At 35.9% G+C, this 16297-nt stretch overlaps 1 protein-coding gene across 1 annotated transcript; it reads right to left on the bottom strand.

Annotated features, from left to right (window-relative positions):
- Positions 1-2272: 2272 nt before the first annotated feature.
- Positions 2273-10720, bottom strand: LOC125671925 (high-affinity choline transporter 1-like). The gene is made up of 7 exons (XM_048907911.2): positions 10454-10720; positions 9051-9158; positions 7287-7442; positions 6419-6567; positions 5528-5810; positions 5173-5402; positions 2273-3358 (listed from the first exon to the last, which is right to left on the bottom strand). Exons 1-7 carry the CDS (start codon positions 10617-10619, stop codon positions 2813-2815), a joined length of 1638 nt encoding a protein of 545 aa, XP_048763868.2. The 5' UTR covers positions 10620-10720; the 3' UTR covers positions 2273-2812.
- Positions 10721-16297: the final 5577 nt, after the last annotated feature.

Raw genomic sequence — 16297 nt, 5'->3', positions numbered from 1 at the left:
ATGACCCCACCCTGTTTTTGCATCTTTGAAAGGGACATGGCCCTTCATTTGAACAAACTTGAAAGACATTCACCCAAGGATGCTTTTGGCCAAGTTTGGTTGAAATTGGTCCAGTGGTTCTGGATAAGAAGTCGAAAATGTAAAACGTTTAGACAGACGACGGACAATAGGCGATCAGAATAGCTCACTTGAGCTTTCAGCTCAGGTGAGCTAAAAACTGGGCGCCACCAAATAACTGAAAAATTGTTGAGTGTGGCGGAAAACATCAATCAATCAATCGTGTATCCGACACTTATAGGTATCGGGTGTTGTTCGAATTTGCTCTTTAAAACAAAACGTTTGTTTATGCAAAAATGTTATAATAACTTAAATTGAAGTAGAAATAGTTTCTTTTAATTCATAATTGTACTTCTGTTGACTGAAATGTTGTTTCGTACTTTAGGCTGTTCAAAATTAATTCTACGTTTAACGTCACCTCAAAACTTCAAAACCTACGAGGGAGGAAGGAAAAAAATAAACAAACAAAAATTTTCAACAAATGTATATTTATTGAAAATCACCTATTCAGTGACCCCAAAATCTTTTATATTTAAGTCCAAGTCAATTAAAATCACCAAATTTAGAGACCAAAAAAGTAATACATCAAATTAAACACATTGTAGGATTTTATTTTCAAGCCCAAGTCAATTTTTGCGTTTTCCCAACAAAGATTTTCCCCATAATCTTGGTTTGTATCCCTTCTGTGAACATACCATGCAGATTGGGTGAGCAGAGGAGTGGCTTGCGATAATATCAGGTGGTACATTCAATAGATTTTCATCACCACAAATATAGCAAACTAAAGGAAAACTTTTCCTTTTGTGGAAATAGTTGCTAAACACGTGACACACAGTTACAATTAAAATTATGATGACAATTTTAATACATTTTTATAATGACACATCTTAAAGTTTAAAATATGCTTTAGTTTGATTTGTGTTGATTTTTGTTTTCTTGTTGTTATACAATTTTATATGTACTATTAATCAGTTTTGAAAGGAAGATGTTAATTTGGTGTACCACAACTAAAAGATCAGGATTGTACCTTCACTTCTACAAATACAAGGCATGGTTCCGATAGTTCAGGTCGCCTTCAAATAAAATTTAAAATTGATTAAATAATCAGTTTTCTTTTTAGTGCTTTTAATTTTTATGATTAAATGCTTTGTACAAAGTAATTATCATTCAGTAAGTTCTGTATTTCCAATCGTCGTACAAACTGTCATTAAATCTTCAGTGTTGAGAAGGTAAATATGAAATGGTGGCCGTTTGAAACGGCTTCGAAAATAGCCATGTTTTATCTACTGTGGGATTTACACCATGTAAAGGTAAGAAATGCATGTTTCATTGTGATAGGGAGTTAATAGGATGTCTAAGGCGAAAAGTTGAAGCGGTCAAGGAATTCAGTTTAACCCATTTTAATCGCAAAAAGCGGCTGAAGTTCAGGCAAGATTTCCCGAATCACTTTGTGTGACACTGGTCTGACATTCGGAAGAGGCGTCAGTCCAAATATCCAGCCTCGACGAATCTCGCTGAGATTAGTTCGGTTCAAACCATCTTTGTACGTTTTCTTTACTTTAATAGTGGCATATACTCCCATTTTCTTCATGTAAGGACTTTCAGTGCGTTTTCCTCTTACGCGGGATGTAGAATTAAGTCGAGAAATGAAAAACCAAACCTGAACGACTACTTCAAATCCGGATTTGTTTGTTTTTTCAAAACGGCAATTTCGCCGAAACCTACGCCCGCGGGTGATGTTAAACGTAGAATTAATTTTAGACAGCCTTAACAGATACGTTTGGCATGCCCTCTAATCTATGGAGATCCAAGCATTTATTTCTTGGGAACTTTGGTATTGTTATTCTTGATTAAATACACCGATATTTGCCATTTTGTTTTTATATTTGCTTTCTTTGCGACAAGATTGAGAAGATATGATATAGCATACTGGCTAAATATTATGAGGTGAAAATTATCTTAAAGAACTATACCAGTGTGTTTTACGTATGTGTATTTGTGTGGGCCGCTTCTTACGGTTTCATGCCAGGAGTAAGAGGAGTTATCTCTCTTTAGTTAGGCCAAGGAAAATACGCATCATTTACTAGCGCCTTTGGCTCCTCGCTATTTCAATATACGACTTAATACAAACAACTTCCCGCCTCCCAATATTTGAAACTACATTAGAAACATTGATGAGGTCGTGCTTTACACAGCCATAGATTGGAGACAACAATCAAAATGAAAGCATTTAATTCTCTGTTATGTTTGTTTCTAGTACAGTAATTTACATGCATATCATACTGGTATGTACATCTGGTTAGCAATTTCAATCAAGTCCACATATACAATAAAATCTATTCGAGTATACGCATGTACACGTAGTAAATTCTCACTTTCGGGGTAGCCCACTTAAGCTTGATCTTAAAAGAGTACAGACGTGTACTCATATTCTTGATTGATAGCTACCTACAACACAAATAGTAAAGGACCTGAGTTTTCTGCTATTCATTATTAGTACTATGTAAAAGTGGTTATTTACGCGTGGGGGGAATCTACACTAATCTACACTAATTACGCGGTCACGTTATAAACGCGTAAATTTTCCCCACGCATATAGTTATAATACTTGATATAATATATATTATATTCAGTTACCGCGTATCCCCCACCCCCGGGTAATGTTGGACGTGGAAAAACACGTAAGTAACCCCAAGCCTAAATAAACACTTTTACAGTATACTTTGTACATGTAATATAAAGGTTAGACCAAAATCTATTGCTTTGTTTTCATTTCCTCTGTGGACTTTACAAGCTCTGACTTCTGTATTGCAAATATCTCAATAGATGTCACTGTGTCTTTTTCCAATTTTTTGTCCTTGCATTCTTCTGTAATCCCACATTTGAATATATCAAAACGAGGATGAACGATTTTCCTTTTAAACAAAAAGTTGGTCAAACAGGAAACGGAAATAATTGTTGTTAACGACATCAGCATGCAGAGGGTCTTGAATGGGAACATTTGGCCCCGCTCCTCAGAATAGTAGGGATATTTAATGACGGCATCAATACCCAGTGTTGGCTCGCCGCCAGCAATCCTGAAAAACATACCGACAACGTATCCCAGAAGTGAGCCGTATGTATTAGACTTCTTTAGATAGATCACACAAACAAGTTGGGGAAATAACACCACGTATACGAGGTCGGAACAAAGATACCATAGGACATAGATGGAATCTACACTAAGCGCCATTTCTGTTGCCAAGGCCCCAACGCCAAATATTGCAATCCGCATCACCCAGATCACTTCTTTCTCTGAAGCCTGTAAAATAACCAAAACAGAATTAACGCTTTCATTATAATATAAGGGCTTTGCTCGTCTTAACGGTCACACTGTAAAACATATTGTTTCTGCAACACGACTTTAGACATTTGATCCGCCTATTCATTTAACGCGGGAAATATAACACAGTTGATTGTGTTGTCATATTTTTCAATCAAACCCAATCGAATCAAAATTAGATCTTTTGATCAGCTTACGTGTCGTAACACACGCCTGTATAACAATACACGTGAGCATATGAAAGGATCTAATTTTAATTAGATTAAATTATCAACAGCAACAATTTTATGTATATGTAAGATTTTCAAGGAACAATTTTCATACTCGAAGAACTTGGACAGGGGGCATAATTGGGTAAGTAAAAATTACTTCCAATTTACTAGCAATTGAAAATTGAATGAAAGCTAAATAAAATCACTGATAAAAGTTTTCCACCAGTGTGTGCGTGTGCATGCGTGTGTGGGTGAACATTTTATCTTTTTTATTGCTTTTCAATCTACTGTAGATTTCTACCAGTTCTAAATCTCAGTGGAAAACTCTATTAAGTAAGGAACAGACTTCAGGAACCTAATGTCTGTCAGGAAAGTCCCACTAATCTGCCTGTTTTGCTCGAACGTCATTACATAGCTCAATTAGCTTAGTGCAGGAGACATCTGCGGTTTGGTCTGCTGTTCTGTGTGGACGAATCTAAGTTACATGTTAATATCTCTGAGGGTGTACCAAGGCGTGCCAGTTCCCAGGATATTCAGTGCCGTCAGCCGCACGGTGGAAACGTTATGGCTTCGGAGGTGATGAATTTTGCTTACGGAAGACGACATCTAGTAATCATTGAAGGGACTCTTGTGGAGTTCATTCTATCGAAACTGTGCGTGACGTCTCTTTCATTCGAAATATATGCAACCGCTCTATGTAAATGGATTTGAGATACATGTCGGTATCGATACTTTGCGAAGTCTCGCTTTCTTCAGACTCTCGCTCTCGAGACTTTGTACGAGCGTGAGTCTGGTACGATTCCTATTTTAATTCTGTGACATGTAGAGGAAGTTAAACCAAAACAATGACAATGGATACTCCTGATAAAAATAATGTTTGTTTTATTTTTTTTGTGCGTTACAAAGCTGAGATAATTTGTGTGCTGAACCATAATGTATTTTAGTATTGATAAATGAAGGTCTTTCAGTTGAAAATTTAAATTTCGCCTTCGTAAACAAACGAATTTGACAGTTGCTTTGAACTTCAGTTCCTCCACATTTCTCTATCAGTTAATCAGTAACAATATCGAGTTCTCGGTAAGTCTCATTTGAAATCACAAAAATAAAATGGGAATCTTACCAGACTTTTTAATTGTGCAAAGTCTCGAGAGCGAGAGTCTGGGGAAAGCGAGACTATACCTTGCGTAAATGAGTTTTGGGTGGTGTGCTGGAATCACTACCCTGTGTATATCTATTTATGGTATTGGTATCGCTACCCTAATTTTTTTTCAGTTTTGTTGGTGGTAGAATGTTAATATCACTAGCCTGCGAACTGTTAATAGTTAAGTGCTGTATAAAAGAACCCAGTAGGCCTATTTCTATTTTGTTGCCTTTGTAAAGACTGAGTGTTGTTTTTGTCACATTTTCTTGCGACCTACTGCAGGTGCAGTAAATTTAGACCTATGCATGTTTTGCCTTCCATGACTACAGACTTCAACACACAGAGCGTCTCCCTATGCATAGCTGATAATGCAGTTCTAACCCTCGAGCCACGTGCTCGACTGTCACAATATTTCCTCTCGATCAGTATTTGAACTATACCTTTTGCCGAATTATCATTTTGTAGATATTTCTGGCAAACATACAACTGGCGGATAAGATGGAGGAATCAGCAGACGACATTACTGCAGCAGACACCGCGCCTAATCCAAAGAAAGATACCCATTCTGGAGTGAGGTATTGCAGAACTAAGGGTAAAATATCGGACGATCTACTGGAAATCTCAGAAGCATTGAAATTGTCTTTTGTCACAAAGGCCGTGCGATTCCAGTCTGGAAATGTAAAAAATGCAGAGCTTGAATATGTTGACTGAAAAAAATGTATAACATGGTCAGATACGTAGTAGAGAAGAATTTTTGCTGATGAGATCGACGATACCAGGGCCTGCTTGTTTTACCTGCGTTGACTGCAATGGCGCCAATCAGAATCGAAGGAACCGACATGATGATGCATCCTGCTGCACCAAGAAATGACAGTTGTTGTGCTGCTTTGACTGTTTTTGCGGACAAAACTCGCTGGAAATAAACCTGCCATGGGATTCCTCCAAAGGCTAGCATAAGAAATGAGTCTATATATACCCCAACTCCCTCTCTGTCCACCCCATTAATCCACTCAGTAGATGAATTGACGGAAATGTTTTCTACCAATTCGTTGGTCATGGCAAATGGAACACAAAGCCACTACAAGTATATCAATCACATTCATATAAGTACATTGTACATGTAATTGTACCGTATAACGTTTTTTTTTCAGCGGGTCTAAAATTTGGCGATTTGCTGCCTCAAAGTAGCATCAACCACGCTCGCTAGGTGGCGCGTCATGTTCTATTTTTATGTCTACAGGAAAAGTGGGACGAGGTGCCATCCTGTATTTTACGGGCTAGTATGGATAAACCTTGAGACTACGAATGATGTGAAGTTGATCGTTCGGATCTAAAATAGCTATATTTAGCGTATTTCATGTGATTAGGCACATTCCAGAAAATCCCTTTGAGTCAAAGGTATGCTAATAATTTTAGCTGAATATATTATCTCTCTTGCAAATACTTAAGTCGCAATTGGGTGCATATTTCGCGAGTAAAATTTTGGCGGAAAGCTACCTAACCGCTAACATAAGCCAAATTTATCACTCCGCGGAAAAAAAAACCCGCTATTCGGTATTAAATCTTTTATTTAAAAAAATTGTATTTTCTTGATAAATTAGCAGTTCCCAACCGTGTTGATACTTTAATCGAATGATGAAGTAAATCTAAAAATCCTTAATCTTAAAAGAAATTGATTAGCCTTACCAAGCCAACAAAAATACAGATGATTTGGACAACATCAGTGTAAGCCACGGAGTAGAGTCCCCCAAACAGAGTGTAGAAGACGGCGACACAAGCCGAAGATATAATGGACACTTCATGGGAGAGTCCTATAATTACTCGAAGTGTACTCCCTGAAAATATAATCAGCTGGACCTAGTAGCACAAACGTTAGGCTTTTTTATATTGGCTATTGATTTCCTCTCAATGTTATCAATTGGAGACAATCTAATATTTGTGAAACTTGGTCTATATGATTAATTAAAAGGGCATTAGCTGTGAAAGAGATAGCAACCTTTTTCTCTCAATGGCATATGAATATATATGCCTAATAAAAGATTTATTTTGTACAAAAACAAGAGAAACCTAATCAAACTAGATACGATTATATAACCACTTTTAGTGTAAAAGATTGATTGATTGGTTTGCTGTTTTCCGCCACACTCAACAATCATTGGTGGAAAAGAGAACCCAGATACAAACAATGTACCTGGGAAGAGACCACCGACCTTCCGAAAGTAATCTGGTAAACTTTCTCACTTACCGGCGCGAGCGGGATTCGAACCCTCGCCGACCAGAGATGAGATACCGTGTGATCTTGAGCGCGATGCTCTAACCACTCGGCCGTTTGAAATAATTAATTACTGGAGTTATTACTGAAATATATAGTATAGAGCAATTTTCATTGAATTCAAGTTTTGGTGACAAAATGACAGCTAATGCCCCTGTATCAATAAGTGCTTGAATATTCAAAAAGAGCGTGTGAACAATGCAAGCGTTTTGTGTCACAGTCCCACGTGTTCTGCTATCATGCCTATATACATGTACATACTGTATTCAGACACTGACGTACCTAGAGCGGCGAGTATGGCCCCAGACCAGAACACCTCCCCCAGCAGTGCCGGTATGTAGATCAGCCCTCCCATCCTCTCTCCGTAGGTCTGTGTGAACGGGTCCAACATGGTCACGTAACCTTGTTCACGCATCTTGCGGGCAAAAAATAAGCCGCCTAACAAATAAAAAACATACCTTACTAAAGAGACTGGTATGCATTACAAGGTAAATACACAGTGGACTATAGTGATTTCCAAAACACGATAGAATAGTAGTCCTACGTTTGTTGTATAATAACGGTATCGCCTATTAGAGTTTGTAGTACAAATAGCGGTGTCGCCTATTAGAGTTTGTAGTACAAATAGCGGTGTCGCCTATGAAAGTTTGTTGGATAAATAGCGGTATAGCCTATTAGAGTTTGTAGAATAAATAGCAGTGTCACCTATTAAAGTTTGTTGGATAAATAGCGGTATCGCCTACTAGGGTTTGTTGTATGAATAACAGTGTCGCCTATTAGAGTATGTAGTATAAATAGCAGTGTCGCTTATTAAAGTTTGTAGGATAAATAGCGGTGTCGCCTGTTAGAGTTTGTTGTATAAATAACGGTATCGCCTGTTAGAGTTTGTAATATAAATAGCGGTATCGCCTATTAGAGTTTGTTGGATAAATAGCGGTGTCGCCTATTAGAGTTTGTTGAATAAATAGCGGTGTCGCCTATTAGAGTATGTAGTATAAATAGCAATAACGGCTATTAGAGTTTGTACTATAAATAGCGGTGTTGCCTATTAGAGTTTGTTGCATAAATAGCAGTAACGCCTATTAGAGTTTGTTGAATAAATAGCAGTGTCGCCTATTAAAGTTTGTTGGATAAATAGCAGTGTCGCCTATTAAAGTTTGTTGGATAAATAGCGGTATCGCCTATTAGAGTTTGTAGTATAAATAGTGGTGTCGCCTATTAGAGTATGTAGTATAAATAGCAGTGTCGCCTATTAAAGTTGGGTGTATAAATAGCGGTGTCGTCTAAATTAAAGTTTGTTGGATAAATAGCGGTGTTGCCTATTAAAGTTTGTTAGATAAATATCGGTGTCGTCTATTAGTGTTTGTTGGATAAATAGCGGCATCGCCTACTAGAGTTTGTAGTATGTTGACTATATAGTGTGTCCCTACATATAGCGATATCTCCTATTAGAGTTTGGAGTATGTTGACTATATAGTGTGTCCCTACATATAGCGATATCTCCTATTAGAGTTTGGAGTATGTTGATAGCGTGTCCCTGTCAAAGAATGACCAGACATAATAAGCCAATAATCGACGTTTTATTTAAATACCGAAGTTTAAAATGACTAGATTTGAAATATTGAAAAAATAAAACCACATGCCTAAAGTTCTAAATCACCAATATTAATTATGCAGAAAATGGCGGGTAAAAGGTTTAATGGTCTGTGGTTTTTAGCTTATACCTAAGAAATGAAATGTTGCCTGTGATGGAATCCGGGTTAGAATAGGTCCTCAGTACCCCCTTGCTTGTTGTAAGAGGCGACTAAATGGGGCGGTCCTTCGGATGAGACCGCAAAAACCGAGACCCGTGTCACAGCAGGTGTGGCACGATAAAGATCCCTCCCTGCTCAAAGGTCATAAGCGCCTAAATGGGCCTAAATTTTGCAGCCCTTCACCGGCGCGGCAGTGGTGACGTCTCCATATGAGTGAAATATTCTCGAGAGGGACGTAAAACGATATTCAATCAATCAATTGATGGAATTTGTTTCATTATTAGCTACTCACCAATAATAAGGCTAATAGAATAGCCTAGTGGAGCCTGACAATTCACTAGGCCGTCCCTGTACACGGTTTCTGCAGTGCCATTAATAAATCCACCTCCAACCCAGGTAGCTGGAAAAAAACCCGATTGTAATGTACATATCCGTCTCTAATTCAAATTAATGAAATAAAAAAAAGATGGATTCAGGTTCGATAATTGCGTAAACAATATTTTAAAAACGCTGAATACATGTAGATGGACGCCCCTGAGCTATGCGCAGCACTTGTGCAGGTCTTCTAACAGAATATAACCCGCAAATCCCGGTTATCACATAGATCTATCAGAATATAACCCGCACATCCCGTTTATCACATAGATCTATCAGTATATAACCCGCACATCCCGGTTATTACATAGATCTATCAGAATATAACCCGCACATCCCGGTTATTACATAGATCTATCAGAATATAACCCGCACATCCCGGTTATTACATAGATCTATCAGTATATAACCCGCACATCCCGGTTATCACATAGATCTATCAGAGTATAACCCGCACATCCCGGTTATCACATAGATCTATCAGAGTATAACCCGCACATCCCGGTTATCACATAGATCTATCAGAGTATAACCCGCACATCCCGGTTATCACATAGATCTATCAGAATATAACCCGCACATCCCGGTTATCACATAGATCTATCAGAATATAACCCGCACATCCCGGTTATCACATAGATCTATCAGAGTATAACCCGCACATCCCGGTTATTACATTAATCTATCAGAATATAACCCGCACATCCCGGTTATTACATAAATCTATCAGAGTATAAACCGCACATCCCGGTTATCACATAGATCTATCAGAATATAACCCGCGCATCCCGAATCATTGAATTTTAAGATTCGACCATTTTAATTTCATAATTTAATAATAGAGGCTAAGACTTCAAAAGTTTTATAGAATAGAAAAGTATTAATATATTAAGAGTAAAATGTCACTATTTTTACAAAACGACATTTTCAATCATGAAGGAATGTCGTTTTATGTTTTACTCTCTTTGTCAAAAAGAAATCTTCGGCTCCTTGACAAGTAAACTAAGCGACATAAAGAGATTTTATTTAGACTATTTCACCTTGTTCCATTGTAAATTTGGAATATTTAATCATGGCGATTTTAACAAACGGCAAATGTTTTAAAAATTGCGAAAAAGGTCAACTTAATAATATCACTTTGGATCATACATACAGTTCTCTCCTGTTTTGTAATTCGATGTAGATATGATCAATAAATTAAAATACATTGCAAAATTTTCTTAGGACCTTCATACCCAGGAGCAAATATCAATAACTTATATCATGATGATTATTTGATTCCTAAATGAAACAGCAGACTAGATTTTCTTTTTAAATAACCTGTCATGGTGAATACGCCGACAAATGTTCCAATGTTCCGCCCGGCCAACATGACATTCTCGCTGTTGGTTTCGCCTTTAGTCCGGCGGGCCGCCCAAAGTCCGATGACTAAGATGACGATATAGAAGATGATGACTGCCACTAAACCAGGGATATTCAGCACCATGTTTGCTTGCTTATTACTGGCGTTGTTTAGATTTAGTGTCCGTTTTTTTTCTTTTTTTCTTCCGATACTTAGTCTAACGATAGCAGTATCTTCTGAATTTTGAATATGGTATGTCCTTGTACCTCTTTATAAGTACATTAAAAGAGATAAAATGATTCAGTAGTTAAGGCTGTTTAAATCATCTATTTTGAAACAAAAGTGGACTCTATAAATGTTTTGAACTTTTGAACTCTTTCCTAAATGTATGCTCAGTTTCTTTTGGGGAGGGGTAGTGAAATTCTTAATTTATAATTTAGGGCCTACAAGTAGTTTGTGAAATGGTACAAATTTGTTATAAGTATCAAAAATATACAGTGTGTACGGTGTACTACGCGGGACAGAGACTTGTAGCAGTCTTTGGATATCACCGTGGGAATAAAAAGCATGTATTTTATATCAAGCTATTTAAGTTACACACTTTATACGATTGTACTCACCGCCGCGGTGGCCGAGAGGTTAGAGCGTTAGCCCCGCATGCGGAAGGCCGGGGGTTCGAATCTCGGCCGCGACAAACCTAGGTCGTTTAAACAGGTAGTGGCAGTTCCATCGCCAAACGCTCGGCATCAGGTGTGAATGTCACGGGTCCTCGGAGATGACCTTAAATACGAATGACCCGTGTCACAGTAGGTGTGGCACGCTAAAGAACCCTCACTGCTCAATGGCCGTCTCCATATGAGTGAAAAATTCTCGAGTGAGACGTTAAGCAAAATATAGTCAATCGGATTAATAAGTAATCAAGCTAATTTCCTACATGTATGTATTCTCCCGAGTCGGATAGTAAACGCCCCATTTCGAAATATTTATGATCACATGACGTTGCAAGCAAATAACCACAAGGCAATGTGAAAGCGACAGGACACATTTAGCGATACAGACAGACTACAGGAACTCGACGTTATAAATATCATACAAAGAAATTATTCACAAGGAATGTAACGCCGCCATCTTGGTTTTCTTTTTTTACCAGGAAAAAAAAAAGTCGAGTGCCTGTGAGTCAGACAGAAAGCAGGGTAGAGAGAACCACTTTGAGCAATATATTTTTTTTAATTTAAAACATGAAACCACCATTCAATACGACTATATACCGTAATTCTTATGAAGTTTCTAATATTTTTCTTGCGCGCTTACGCAATACCACCGAAAACGTAACCCTTTCATGAATATGCACTAGAAAATCATCGTTTTCTCCTTACTTTGAGTAGACCAGTACTCCTTTAATACTCATATATAATTTGTCAAATCGTATTATTTTTCATAGTTTATCATACGGACAAAACTTTGACCATTGAGAATGAAATGGGATATATATTTGACGTACATTCAAAATACACAGTTGTATTTGAAATATCTTATGTATAAAGTACATGGTATGTACTAGAAATTTTATATACTGGTGGACTGTTAGTCCCCGAGGGTCTCTACAGCCCAGTAGCTAAGTACTTCGTTACTAGCTTGAAAATACGGATGTATATTTAATTGCTGTTATAAAATTTAGAAATTCATTTCAAAATTAAGGATTATCTCCCTCATGCATAGCTCTTATCCTTGGACGAATTTGGCTCCACTTTTTTGGCACGCTGTTTTTGGCTATATTTAGCTCTAAAACTTCATAGTTATTTCGGATTTCAAAGATTTCGGTTGAGCATCACTGAAGAGACATTATTTGTCGAAATGCGCATCTGGTGCATCAAAATTGGTACCGTATAAGTTTTACATATACATTGTGAATAGTACAAGGTCACTGTCAGATATTTTAATGTACATGCTATACACTTGTAAAGACATCATTCACAACATATTCAAAGGCTGAATAAATATTATAATATGTATTTTTCTAATCATAACTTAATTCACAACAAACGTTTTGGTATTGTGTGGCACTGACAGTTCACATGCGGTTATAGCATGAATAAATATACTATTCGTGGTAAAAAGAATACAACGTTTTACGATATAAAATCAAAAGAGGTTTATCTACAACATGTAAACATAATCTGTTATGTATGATTATAGTTTGTATATTTCTATCTGAAATACGCGACAAAGATTTATCAGTCGCATTAAGGCCACTCAGACTGGCCTACTGTATTGTAGAAATAGTTTGTGTAGGAGTCTGCATTATATGTGGGGGGAATATTATTTTAATTTTTTTTTTTTTTGGTTCATTTTTTTATTATTAGTTTTTTGTTTTGGTTATAGAAAATAGACTGGGAATCTATTAGCAATGCATATGATATTGCCCGTGAAACTTGGAAAAAAAATCATTATCTTGCAAAACTTAATCTAAAGGTAAAATCAAATACATTTCAATATTTCTATAAAGTATGCTTCAGTCGACTTTTGAAAACCTTGGTTTGCTTTGTAAAATGTTTTAAGATTAATTGGAATAGTAAAAATCAAAATAGCTTTCTAGAATTATGATGGGAAGTGTTGAATGGATTAGTTTTATTCTCTAGAACTAGATTTTGTTTTGTCCACTTGATGAAGTAAATCTCCAAGTTTTAACATTCTAGTATGTTAATAGTGAAGAAACTCGTTCACAATCTTGCTGTGTTACCTACCTAAATAACATTTTTCTTCTGATAAGCAGGTTTTATTTTATTTGTCCTCGGTATACGATATTCTACTGAAACTCGAGACCTTATCATGGTAGTTGATGGCACGACTGGGGATCACTGCTGTTACGGCCTTGAGCGTCACACAAAGGTCACAATGTCGGAACAGCAAACAGATCGACTTACCACAACATCCCATTGTCGTCTACACCTGAGACAGCGTTTAATAAAATCTTTTAATTGCATGTCATCACTGTCGACCCATTTTTTCGTTTATGTATAACATAACGTATTCCCTGCTGGCATACTATAAAACCTGGCCTGGCCCCATTGGCCTGGCCTGGCCTCAAAATTGGCCTGGCCCCAATTTTGGCCTCTAATTATGCTCCATCCCAAATTTTGGCCTGGCCTCAAAAGTTGGCCTGGCCTCAAATTTGGCCTCTAAAAAATTGTTTGGCCTCAACCAAAATTTTTTTTTTTTTATTCAAAATTTTGATTGATTTATTATTGGTTTTAGTTTTTCAAAGTCATAGCACATAAATGATGCATTTCTGTTGTTTTGTAAATGTGCACTTTGAAATAATCATGAACTAACACCAATCTGATTGATTTTATTGATTATCTATTGATCAGTGTATTAAATAAATCATTTTCTTTTCCCTTCACAACAAAACCGATTGCACAACTAATGAAACAATTGGCATATTGATTTTGTTTCAGAATTATGATTAATTTCATTGATTTATTATTGGTGTTAGTTTTTCAAAGTTGTAGAAATAAAATGATATATGTACATTAGAATAAACATGAAATACTACCAATCTGATTGATTTCATTGATTATCTATTGTTTAGCTTATTGACAAAATCATTTGCTTTTCCCTTCCTAACTTATGTACTAGTACACCAAAAAGTATACTGCTGAAATGATTGATTTATTGATATATTTTGTATTCAATAGAATTCAATTTGATATCAATTTACATATTATGAAAGTGTTACAATTGTGTTGTCATTATAATGAGCAGAGCACATTCAGAACAGCTAGAGCATGTGGCACGCATTTAGTGTTACTTGTTTAATTTCCAATGCATGATAAATGACATTTAAAAAAAATCAAAATAAACATAGTGAAGTGTTTGCTAGCATAATGATAATAGCCAATGATTTAAGGATTTTAGATTTGTATTTTAGTCTTCTATACTTTACGTAGAATGAACAATGTAGATTAAAACGGATATGATGTATTATAAACATTTCTTTCTTGATTTCATAATTAAGTTTCAATATGCATTGCAAAAGTGACAAGTTCCCATGCTCTGAAGGCCTGCCCTCTCAGGGTAAAGGGAATATCTATCACCATATTAAAGGATGGTGATGAAAACTTTTGCTGAAGTTGGAAATTCCATTGTACAGAAACAATGGAGCAGTCCAACATTTGCAAATAGGGTGTGTTTGATACAACAGAAATATTTTAATTAGTAACTGATCTTATGATTGTGCCTAAACTAAATAAGGTATACAAAATTGTTTGTCTGAATTTTCAAAATTGTGATTTTTTTCTGGTTTTGTGATAAAGCAACAGTAAAACAGAACTAATTACAATCTGTCCACCGGCCCTTTTCTTATTTTATATCAAAGCCTGCATTAGTTAACAAAAAATTCGTTTGTATCGCTATCTAATCACTGCAGCAGCTATATCTAAGCAAATAGCAGATACATGTAATGCTCATAATATTGTCTTATAATGGAGAAAAAAAGTTTATGCATCTACAAATTCACAAAGTGCAGCTTTAATTTTGTTCTTAATGTTTTTAGACTGTCATCAAAATCATCTTTTCATTCTGATAACTAATGAAAATAAACGTTCTGTGCAGAACTGTGTGACATTTCAAACCTGTATACCATAGATTAACCTCAACTTTGACTTCCTGTCAAGACCCGTGCTGTAGAACTCTGTTAAATTAATGTTGTAAATAATCTGATATCCCACTGCAGTACTAGTGTTACATGTTTATTTCAAATAGTTTAAACAGATGTGGACATCCTTAATTCATCAAAAGTTGTAGTTTCAATCTGTATGATTTATGGTAGTATTTTTATACCTAGATATCAAACTCATTGTTCTTATCAATGAGAGTGATTAAGGCGGTACACTACATTGCAGTGTGTGAAGTGTGATGATTCATCATTAAACTAGTGTGAATTTGTTTTTTTTAATTCATTATCAATAAGTGAAGTGGATCATTAGTAAAATGAGAGTTTTCAATGTGCATATTTACAAAACAACACAAACATATCATTTATGTACAACAATTTTGAAAAATCAAAATCAATAATAAAACAATGGAGTCAATCATAATTGTGAAAAAAATCAATAAGCCAATAATTTCATTACTTCCGTATACTTTTTTGGTGGGTACTAGTACATATGTTAGGAAGGGAAAAATCATTTAATCAATCAACTGATCAATAGATTTTCAATAAAATCAATCAGATTGGTGGTTGTTCATGATTATTTTGATGTGCACATTCACAAAATAACACAAACATATCATTCATGTTCAACAATTTTGAAAAAACAAAACTAAATCAATGAAATTAATCATAATTCTGAAAAAAAATCACTATGCCAATCTTTCATTAGTTATATATACATTTTTTGGTGTATTCTTAGTACATACAGATATGAAGGGAAAAGATTTGATCAATAAACTGATCAATAGATATTTGATAAAATCAATCAGATGGGTGGTAGTTCATGATTATTTTAAAGTGCACATTTACAAAACAACAGAAACATATAATTTATGTACTATGACTTTGAAAAACTAAAACCAATAATAAATCAATGAATTCAATCGAAATTTTGAATAAAAAAAATTTTTTTTGGTTGAGGCCAAAACATTTTTTAGAGGCCAAATTTGAGGCCAGGCCAACTTTTGAGGCCAGGCCAAAATTTGGTATGGAATATAATTAGAGGCCAAAATTGGGGCCAGGCCAATTTTGAGGCCAGGCCAGGACAATGGGGCCAGACCAGGTTTTATAGTATGCCTTCCCTGCTTTTCAATTCTATGCCCAAATA

This window comes from Ostrea edulis, chromosome 4 (genome assembly GCF_947568905.1).
Source record: "Ostrea edulis chromosome 4, xbOstEdul1.1, whole genome shotgun sequence".
In the NCBI taxonomy this organism is placed as follows: domain Eukaryota; kingdom Metazoa; phylum Mollusca; class Bivalvia; order Ostreida; family Ostreidae; genus Ostrea; species Ostrea edulis.
Note: the sequence above shows the minus strand (reverse complement) of the source record. Positions and strands in the feature narration are given on the sequence as shown.

Coding starts and splice junctions, on each gene's coding strand:
- LOC125671925 (XM_048907911.2), bottom strand. CDS start 10,619: ATGGTGCTGAATATCCCTGGTTTAGTGGCAGTCATCATCTTCTATATC. Junction 6,568..7,286: donor GGCCATACTCGCCGCTCTAG/GTACGTCAGTGT, acceptor TTATATTTTCAG/GGAGTACACTTCGAGTAATT. Junction 5,403..5,527: donor CGCCATTGCAGTCAACGCAG/GTAAAACAAGCA, acceptor TTACATTTCCAG/ACTGGAATCGCACGGCCTTT.